This window comes from Oreochromis aureus, linkage group 7, assembly GCF_013358895.1.
Source record: "Oreochromis aureus strain Israel breed Guangdong linkage group 7, ZZ_aureus, whole genome shotgun sequence".
Taxonomy (NCBI): domain Eukaryota; kingdom Metazoa; phylum Chordata; class Actinopteri; order Cichliformes; family Cichlidae; genus Oreochromis; species Oreochromis aureus.
Window position 1 is genome coordinate 61,981,510 of NC_052948.1, and position 10,069 is coordinate 61,991,578.

General features: G+C 41.2%; 1 protein-coding gene across 8 annotated transcripts; it reads right to left on the reverse strand.

Moving 5' to 3' along the window:
- Nucleotides 1–16: 16 nt before the first annotated feature.
- On the reverse strand, nt 17–9,287 carry si:dkey-12e7.1 (uncharacterized protein LOC557553 homolog). 8 transcript variants are annotated; one of them, XM_031726864.2, is made up of 5 exons: nt 9,009–9,287; nt 8,500–8,552; nt 7,747–7,832; nt 4,959–5,593; nt 17–2,941 (listed from the first exon to the last, which is right to left on the reverse strand). In XM_031726864.2, exons 4-5 carry the CDS (start codon nt 5,520–5,522, stop codon nt 2,354–2,356), a joined length of 1,152 nt encoding a protein of 383 aa, XP_031582724.1. In that variant the 5' UTR covers nt 5,523–5,593; nt 7,747–7,832; nt 8,500–8,552; nt 9,009–9,287; the 3' UTR covers nt 17–2,353. The 8 variants fall into 8 exon arrangements, with proteins under 8 accessions (XP_031582724.1, XP_031582725.1, XP_039471569.1 ...); XM_031726865.2 differs by having other exon boundaries at nt 7,747–7,835; XM_039615635.1 differs by having other exon boundaries at nt 8,417–8,552.
- Nucleotides 9,288–10,069: the final 782 nt, after the last annotated feature.

Consider the following 10,069-nt stretch of genomic DNA (forward strand, 5'->3'; position numbering starts at 1 on the left):
AGGAAGAGGTAGGTCATCAGTTTCATAACGCATTTAATTTGGATTGATGCCTGCAAGCTAGGCAGCAACAGGAATTTTCACGTATCAATACAGAGCACAATTCTTTTGGAAGAAATCTGTGAAATGTCAACCAGATCTCTCACTACAAACACTCTCGCGTATATACACACACATTCTCTCAAAAATATCCGATTTCGAAAAACAAGCTTTTATTAAATTACCGAGACTTTTGCACTCATAAACGCTCTGAAGGCCCAATCCATCACACAGCTGGGGTTAGGCCTAACTGTAATTCTGTAGTATCTGGAGAGAGAAAAAGGCACTTTATAGGTGGAAAATAAATCATTTTTATGCGTGTTACAACTTACAACGACTAAACTGTAACAAAAATCACATACTCTGATAACCACAGGGTAAGAGCTGCTGATGGTCTTAAAGAGTTATGTAGAAGGAAAAATGTAAAAATCATCTGCTTCAGTCTCATAAGCAGCTACAAAAACTTTTCTTACTTTTACTCTGTGTTTGTCCCATTGAAAAGTATTCGGATTATAACTGCAACTTGGATCTAAATCAGACCGTGTTACAGGTAATCAAGGCAAAATCTTGGTAATTTTACATTGTCCAGGAGCATTTTCTTTTAGCCATTAAAAAAGACAAAAAACAAAAAAACAACAACAACTCAGGAGCACATCAGGTAAACCACCAGTTACACCAGTGCAGGTTTAAACCTTCAGGGGCAAATCTTTGATAATAACGACCTCTGCTGATAAGAAGGGTAACTGCAAGTGCATTAACTCGACTGTCTCTGCTGTCACAAGCAGACAAATAAAGCTGAAAATTAAAAAAACAAAACAAAACAAAAAAAACAGCTGGAATTTGACTTGAAATAATCAGCCTTTTGTGACAGCAAAGGAAATGTGCAAAAAGTTTCCAGACATCAGAAGCTAATTTTAAAGACGGGCAGGTTAAAGTTTGCTGAAACTCATTAGCTCCCTCTTCAGACAAACACATTTACATGATGCACATCAACAATAAACCAGCCCACAGAGGGGCACTCGAGATTAAAATAATGTGGCCCAGCACTGGAACGAACTCTGTTTCTACATTCCCGGCAGCCTGTGATCGGAATTACACCAGCTTAACGAAAGCACTCAGCAGACGAGTCAGAGCAGTCACACCGAACCAGCTGATGGTCTTCAGCTGCTTTTTAGGAAGAAGAGCTTCACGTTGGCATTTTTGGTCCTGCACCACGTCTTCCACACACTCTTACCCATTTACTGCATTCATACACTGATCTCATGTGTTCATCTGTGCAATTCTCTAGCAAAAGACTCGATGTCTCTTCAGCTTGAGTTAGTAATCGACTCTAATAAATACAACCGAATTCAAGGAACGACCAAGTACAAAATACAGTACAGTAACCATCTGCTTTCTACAGTGGAGGAAATATGCCGGTAATCTGATGCTGAGAATAAAGGCAAAATAATGTACACGCTCTTTAAAAAACAAGGGATAATATTTACACAATACAAATAAAAACTGCATTTTTTTTAGCTGTAAAATTACATTTTGATATTTTAAGAAGAGCCACAATATTTCTGGGATTAAAACCAAACCTATTCTGTATTTATTTGAGGAGTGAGAGAATAGTTTTAGAGTAATATTTGCAATTTTAATTTTCATAGAATAGAGCTAAAATATTTTTATAATGGAGAAAGTGTCTTTCCCAGTCAAAAGTTAATAATTTCAGAATGAAGCAGCCATGTTTTAACACTTTACCAGAGTCAATATTTTCTTACCTTCATTTCTTTGAATTTGGTGCTGACAGCTTTTTTTTCCTATTGATTTCTATTTCTTAAGAATAAAAATTTTAAATACATCTAAAACATTTTGTCTTTAGTCTCTAATTGTCGCCACTACACGCCGTCTTCTGGTATTAGGCCTCATTGCACACATCTCAGGGTGTAGTTGTAGCTACAATGTATGCACATCCACTCGTGTGCGCTACAAATGTTTTCAGCAGATCTTCAATCACAGAATTAACATTATGTTTTGAGAAAACTGGACAAACTTAAGAAAACTGTGTTGTCGGTGATTGCCTTGTCAGGATTTGGACAGCGTTTAAACTGGAACAGCAGCTTTCTGTTAAAGAGTTGGAAACTACTTGGTATCAAATCTCAGCTTATATCCGCTTCTGTGAGCAACAAGTTTGTTCTTCTGAGTCTTCAGTTCTTTTAAACGATAACAACAATAATAATAATAATAAAAATGCGACGTAAAAGCAATATTTAGCTCCTTTATAGATTTTACCAACTAATAAATGTAAGAACTTCATGTACTGTCATGCGTTTGACTACCACAGCCAGCTGTCTAGATGCTGAACACAGTAGCAGGACTGTTCCAGGATAGCAGTCAGCTCTCCGTAACTTTTCTCTCTCCATGTAGGGAGGAGCCTCTCGTTGTTTAGAGCCTGAAGCTTCGGCGTCCCCTCCCGGAGGACGTGGTAGAGGCAGGGCCAGCGGCTCTGGATGCGGGTCCTGGTCCTGCGGTCCAGCGTGACACGCAGGACAATCTTCTTGGCTCGCAGTTCACGCAGGGCTGGCAGCTTAAGGCAGGAGAAGACCAAGCCTCGGCTCGGAGACACGTCCAAAAACTCCAGAGACTGAGACTCCAGGGTGTAGGAGATGCCGAGGTTCCTCAGTGGCACCAAGATATTTAACGTCAGAGACTTGAGGTTAGGCAGGGATTTGATGAGCATCTGCAGCGTTGACGGAGTCACGCATTTAAAGACCCAGAAATATTTGAGCTCGAGGACTCGGAGCTGCTGGAACTGCGTGAGCAGCGACACGGACAAATCGGACCAGTCAAAATGTAGGCGCATCTTGGAAATGCGTGGGCAGTTCTGGGTCAGCTTGCTCAGCAGCTCCTGAAAGCGGGTCACCTGACAAATCAAAGACAAAAGAAAAGAAAACAAGTGACACATTAGTGTTGCCGGTCGTGGATGCTTGCATTCATATTTGCCTCACCTGCAGCTGGAACTTGATCAGAGCCAGTTATGCAAATGAGTTAGCCGGTGCTGTCCAGGCTTCTCAGAAAACACAGGAACTAATGATCCTCTACTGCTTCTGTTCCTCTTATGATACGGTTTAAATCTACCTCTTCCTATGAATTCATACTCACACACTATGAAACACATGTAAAAGTGGACTGGTACTCCAAATGCAAAACATATCAAGTATGAACAAAACTCTTCGTCTCAGTTTTGCACCACGTTGGACAGCAGATGCTATATTTGAGCTTCAGACCTTAAAAGGTTCAAAACCATCTGAACGCTGATGTCATCACACAAAAAAATTCAAGCATAAATTCAAATTGAGTAAAAATCTTTAAAAAAATAAAACATCTACAGTTACACGGACCACACGATACACAACATAAGAATGTTGTGCTTAACAGCTGCAAGGTTAAATAACTAAGCCATATTTGTACATGTAGTTGCAAAGCGGTTAAAGGTGCTGGGTGTTAATCTGAGCTGCAAGAAGGAATGTGGAGGGATTACACTGTTTGTAGTTTAATCCCGGACACGTTAATGTGGAGAAATGTTTCTGTTACCTGGATTATTAACTTGCTTGTTGTGAAATGCATCCAAACCTGAACTCAGTTCATTTTGAATCAACACACTGGTTGGATTCCTTCATCAGCTGACGCAGAGCTCATCCAAACAGCTGCAGCCATCACAAACAATTACGGATAAATAACCTACGTGCTTCTGACTCTCTGTTTTATTGCCTGCTACTTTTCGCTATATGTAGGTAGGTAATAAAGAAACCCCCCCCCCAAAAACCCTCAATAAGACTGTATGATGCACTACGATCATGAGGACCCAGGTACAGGGTACCACCTCTTTTCTACCTTCTAGTGTAAATCTAGTGAACGACTGTGGTGACATGAGGTGTGTAGCTTGTACGCTGTGATGCTCTGACTCTTGGTGAAATTGCTGCTGTTGTTAATGCATGTAATGTCTGTGAATATAATGTCTTTTTTGTTTACCTGACAGTTGCCACAAATAGAATTTCCAAAAAGACAATAAACACTAACTGAAGCACCCTCTGCATCACTCACTGGACTGACTCCTTATTGCATCACATTTAGGTTTTGATTTATGGAGTAGTTTTTATTTATTTATTTAAATTTAATTTGTCTCCTTTTTTCCATCTTTCTGGTTTTGTATTTATTTTGCAGAGTTAGGATGTTTTCCATATTTTAATGATAAAAACTTTAATGAACTTCAGTCTTTTAAAAAGGCACAAAGATAATGGCCTCGCTTGGGGAAAAAAATGACTAAAATGAATACTGGATAAATGGGCGTCGACACAGGAACTACCTTATCACATATCAATCAGCAGTATCCTGTGCTCTAATTTGTAGTCGCCTTGAAGTTGATCCTTGTTGAAGTTATTTCATCCACTGAGGCCTTAAATCGCTGAATATCACTAACTTTCTACGTCAAAACAACACTGCAAACTTCTTCCAGTAGAAACCCCAAAATAGGCGAAGCTGTTTGGGGACCCATTTGGAGCCACGTGAAAAGATTTGAGTTATGCAGAGTTAAACAGAAATATTTATCTGTTATGGACCATGTAGTTATTTGTTTTTTGAATTAAAGTAACATGGGACTTTTAGGTGGGATGTACACTGACATGTGCAATAGGAGGAGCTGTTTTGGGGTAATTACTTGTTTTCTGTTGCTGGCTGGCCTGTGTTAAAAAAATGTTGTTTTCTTTTGTTCTACAGCACAAAAAAATAATAATAAAAATAAAGAAAAAAATCACTATTGTTACCTGCCTACCTTCCTATTTTGCTTTCCAGCTTGATATAAAACAAACTTATTTCCTTCTACCTGAACTAATGTGTAAGGTTGCAGTTCTTCGAAAATAAAACCAGTAAAAACCAATTACCTTGTCCATTTTGGTAATGTTATCCTGGTGTGAACTGGGGCTGGAGTGGACCCTGAGGTCGAGCGGCTCTAGAAGAGTAAAAGTCCAGTTAAGGTCGAGGTGGCTGAGGTCTCTGCAGTGGACATTGTCCAGTAGGTGGCTCAGCAGCTCGCCCCACTTGTTGCAGCGATCCCCCAGGTCGAAGCTGGCCCTCAGCGTGAGCAGGCTGGCCCGGCGGGAGATGAGGTGGTAGGTGTAGTGCTGGACCCAGGATTTCCACCTCTCGAACTCCCGGTTGGAAACGAGCAGCCCCTCCTGACCGAGGTGGAAGCCGACCCGACGGGAGTAGTCGGCCACCCGCCACAGCTTCCACGAGCGGACGAGGCAGCTCCAGCTCGCGCAAACCAGGGCGCAGCTACACTTATCCACCTCGTTCAGAAAGGACAGGACGTGCAGCTGGCACTCCACCGGCAGCAAGTTGAAGGGGAAGTAGTCGTCCGCTGCTTTCCGCCGGCTGCTTACCGGGACGAGGGTTCTTTTTCGTGGTGACATGATGAACGGTGAAGAAATAATATTCGTGGTCATTGGTGGAGGTCAGAATCTCCACCAGGTGGTTTTGGAGTCAGACTTTGCCATAAACATTGTTGCATCAGTGCCTTCAAGATAAAAACATGAAGCAGAAACAAATGAGATTTTTTTTCCAAGTTGCTGATGATAACATGTGGAAATAATCGCAGCAGTGGTTCAGGAGCCAGTGTGTGATTTTTATACTAAACTGTGTGTCCTGTACAAATCATTTATCCTCATCATCAACGCCAATATTCACGTTTATATTCTCACTGAATTCCTTAAATTCAGAGTGTTAGTAAGAGTTTTTACATTTAACATGATGGTAACATCCTCAGCTTTAGTCTTTAGTCTGGTAAAACTTAACAACGCGGCCTGCCTGATGATGGTTTTTGCAGCTGTTCATTGAACCTTAGTATTCCTGAATGACTGTGGCTTAACTGCCTTCACCAAGTATGTGAATACCTTCGCTGATTTTCCTAAATCTCACCCATAAATCTGCCGTGGGTTCCCTTGGACAGAACAGACTCTAAAGCCTTCTCAGTGTTACACAATATTATGGACAACGTAGATTAAGACAGCACCTTCTCTTTGTTTCCTCTGGTCACTGCTAACAATTTTTTTGAAATGTAACTGAAAACAGTTTTATGACACTGACTGAAGTTCATGAGCATGAAACAAGCTGCTCAAGCCCTCAGTCACCCAGGGCTACAGACCGATAAGTGACCCAGCTGGCAACCACCAAATGGTAAAGGAAAAACGTACTGGCAGCAGCCAGTGGTACCCCTCAGCCTGCTAGTAGATGTGAATTTCACAATCCTAGGTGACTTCCATCTCAAGTTATCGAATTCTCAAGATTTTCAGAAAAAGTGACCTCTGACCCCTGACCTTGAGGCCAATGTCACTAAGATTCGAACTCGTCTGACATTTTTAGTAGATAGACATATGGTATCAATTTGAAAGTCCTACATTGCCATGTTCTTGAGTTATCGGATTCACAAACTTGGGTGTCCCCGTCGCCCATCAGCCTTTTATTGCTGAGGGGTAAAAGGTGTATGAGTGAGTGGTTACAGGAGGCTGATGGCAGCTGCAAATTCCACTGCAGCCTGGAGAGTAAATGGTGAGTGCTTGCAGACAAGTCAATGTCTTCCATGCAAGCTACAAGTGACTGCAGTCACCAATCACAGGGAGGCACAGCTGGACTGGCCTCCCTGTGATTCACCATGGGCCCACTGGGCATTTGCCCGTTTTTTTTTTTTTTTTTGTAACAGTATAAACAATGAAAGGTAGTGAATTGGCCAATGTGTTATGATTGACTCTGGGCTGGACCAGTTACAGCCGAGGAGGTCAGATGCACCCTCCCCCTTGCATGGGCAACGGCTCTGAAAGCAATCTTATCACAGACAAACAGAAGAAAATGGTATTGAGGTGGAAAGGAACACGATTTGTCCCGTTCTTCAGCTAGAATGAAAAAAAAGACACAAAGCTTGAGTTATTCTTTGTCTTTACGCTGCACAGCTGCCTCTTCTTCTCTCATTCTCTCCCCCCCTCGCTCTCCTGTTGCCACTTCAATCAGGAAACTGATCAATGATCAGCTGATCGGCTTTTCTCTCGTTTGTTTATCGCCCACTTTGCGGCAGAAAGAGGAAACCAGCGGATGTTGCACTAAACAACAGCAGCACATTTAAGTTTGATCAGCTGTTGTTAGAATTTATGTATTTATTTATTAATTTCTAGTATCAGCTGATGTTTGCTGGAGCCACAGCTGTAAAAGCTGCTGGTCATGATATCGGTTTGTATATGTGGTGAGAGGGAAACATGAAGATGAAACCAGGAGATGTCCTTACTGAATCATCAGAGCTGAACAGGTGATGGAGAAACAGGTTTACCTTTTAGGTGACATGAAGGGAAGTTATGCGCAGTTTCTGAGAGACAAATAACACCAGGATCCTTTTGTACGTAGCTGACAGCTGGTAACTGTGCAGGGGCGGATCTAGCAAAGCTTTGCCAGGGGGCCAGGTAGGGCATTAACAGGGAGAGGGGGGGGACAAAGAAATACTTTTCTTTCTTATTCTCATTTAAAATGTCTCGCTTTTATTAAATAATTATCTGAATCTTACAACCAGAGTGGTCATCTGATGTGAAATGTATAGAAATCATCCATATATAGCAACAAGACTGTACATCACTGTCACAACAGTGTTTGTTTCATTCAAAGGCTTTATGCCTTTTCCTATAATACCTGAAGGGGCCGGTCTCCAGACAAAATACCCGGGCCGATTTTTCGTCCCAGTCGAGGCCTGCAGGGAGGGTTTGGTGCACAGCTGCCTACTGGTCAGGAAATTCACATCATTACTCTGTTTCTAAGCCTGTGTGACTGAGGCCTAATCAGTTTGTAACATATGAATGAAGCACTCAAAAAATAATTAGCAACTTCTACACTACGAATATGTAACATTGCAGTTTTATAAGCCCTGCTGTGGTGATACTAATATTTTTAAACAAATATCAGGCTCATTCCTAAAGACATTTTTATACATAAACCTGAAAACTGACGATTGAAGGACAACCTGCAGCAGAAAAAAAACTTTTTAACTTTGGCTGATTATTTTATACATGCAGTTTCCTTTTGCTTGCTTTTGTCCAACTGAAATTGGCCAGTGAGTCACTATAAACTATATTATAAACCATTAACTGTGCCTGTGTGATGATAACGTGGGAAATTTAATAACCATGAAGTATAGAAATGTAAAACCAGGAGGAAACACCTTAAACAATAACATGTAATAGGAACATAAAGTCAACCTATTCCTGCCAAAATATAATTTTATCCATCATATGCATCATGCTCTTTCAGTAGTGTACTGTCACATTAAACACAAAGTTTCAAATACCGATGTCAGTGTACCTACAAGTAATTCCTGTGAGCCAAAAAGGTCAGAGGTCAGCTCTGTTATGTCTTGACAGAAAGAGGATATCCGTGTGCCACACCCACCTGCCGTTCAAGCCTCCACTTTGCTTGCTGCAGCCAATCAGAAGAAAGTTGCCCTAAGGGAAAAGGAGTCCACAAATTAAATTAAAAAACTAAAAATAAATAAAGAGCAGAAAGACATGCGCAGAACATGTTCCCATTAATTTGTCTTTATGCTTTAAAGTGCAACTTTATTGCTTTTCCTGTGAATTACTGGCAAGTAAAAGTATTTAAAAACGACACAGGTTGACCAAGGTGCTGCACATAGAGCAACAACCAGGTTTTTGTAATGCTAGTACTTGCACATTTAATAACTTCAGATAACGTGCAGGAGTGAAGTTACAGGATAGATCATGTGACAGCGTAACCTGAGCACAGGTGCGCTCAAAGTTCCGTTATTCGCCCACCATCACTCATACTTCACTTCCAGCTTCTCTCAGATGCGACAGGCCAACATTTAGACTATTTCAGTCTGCGCACTAACACTGCAGCGGACATTATGCGCTTGTTTTTTGCGCGTTACGAGTGGTTACCTTTATGTCGAGCAGACAGCCTCCTTTCCGTCCTCAGTCGTAAAGCTAATCAGCTAGAAGCCAGCAGAAAGGAGACAAAGGAAGTTAAAATTAAACCCAACTGCAGCACATAACTGAGGGTTTTATAGAAACCATTTCATAGCCAGACGTATTAGCAGCTCTAAAACTTCTGCGGCTAATCCAGAGTGACGGGAAACTGCCGAGAACAGCGCTGAGCAACCAGGCCGGCTAGTTAGCTAGCAAACAGCTGAGTTCTGTTGTTGTTTTGTTGTGGCTCGTCGAAGGTGTCGTCATCAGCATGCGTTCGGCTGCACGTTTTGTTTCCCTGCACGGCTGGGCGGGGCTTAATGGAAACAAGAGAAAAGAAAGAGAAATATTGGGAAAACTAATTCGCTCTTGAACTATCTTTAAAATATATATTTTTTATATAGATATTTTTATGAAACATTTGAGGATCGGAGGCATTGGCTTCAGAGAAAAAACGATAACAAGCGCCCCCCGGTGGTTGGAAGTAAAAAAAAAAGTACTGACAGGAGCCAGTGCAGTGCGTGTGTGTGTGTGTGTGTGTGTTTAGACATCTTTGTGAGGACAGAAAATTGACAAGCAACTATACTTGTGGGGACCAATGGTCACTTATGGGGATAAAAATTTTCTTAAGTATTTTTATTCATCTTTGGGCATGAAAAAAAGATTTTTACAAGATTTTGCATTTTTCATTCAAAATATAGGAGGATTTCCAGGTGGGGCAGAAGCAGTGCTGATTCCTCTTTCTCTGAAACATCCCCACTAGTAGAATTATCACCTGTTTTGACCTCAGCCTGTAATTCAGTGCTTCATCCTAACACAGTTCATCTCATCTTCCATTATTCCTGAGGAGAACGACTCTGAGGAGTCCAGAGTGAGAATGTTGTACACACAAAACACAAATAATAATAATAATTATAATGATAATGATGATGAATTACTTAGATTTGTATAGCGTCTTTCAAGATACCCGAAGGCGCTTTACACATGAGTAAAAAAGACAAAACAAAATGAGATGCCTGTGACAGACAAGTGGA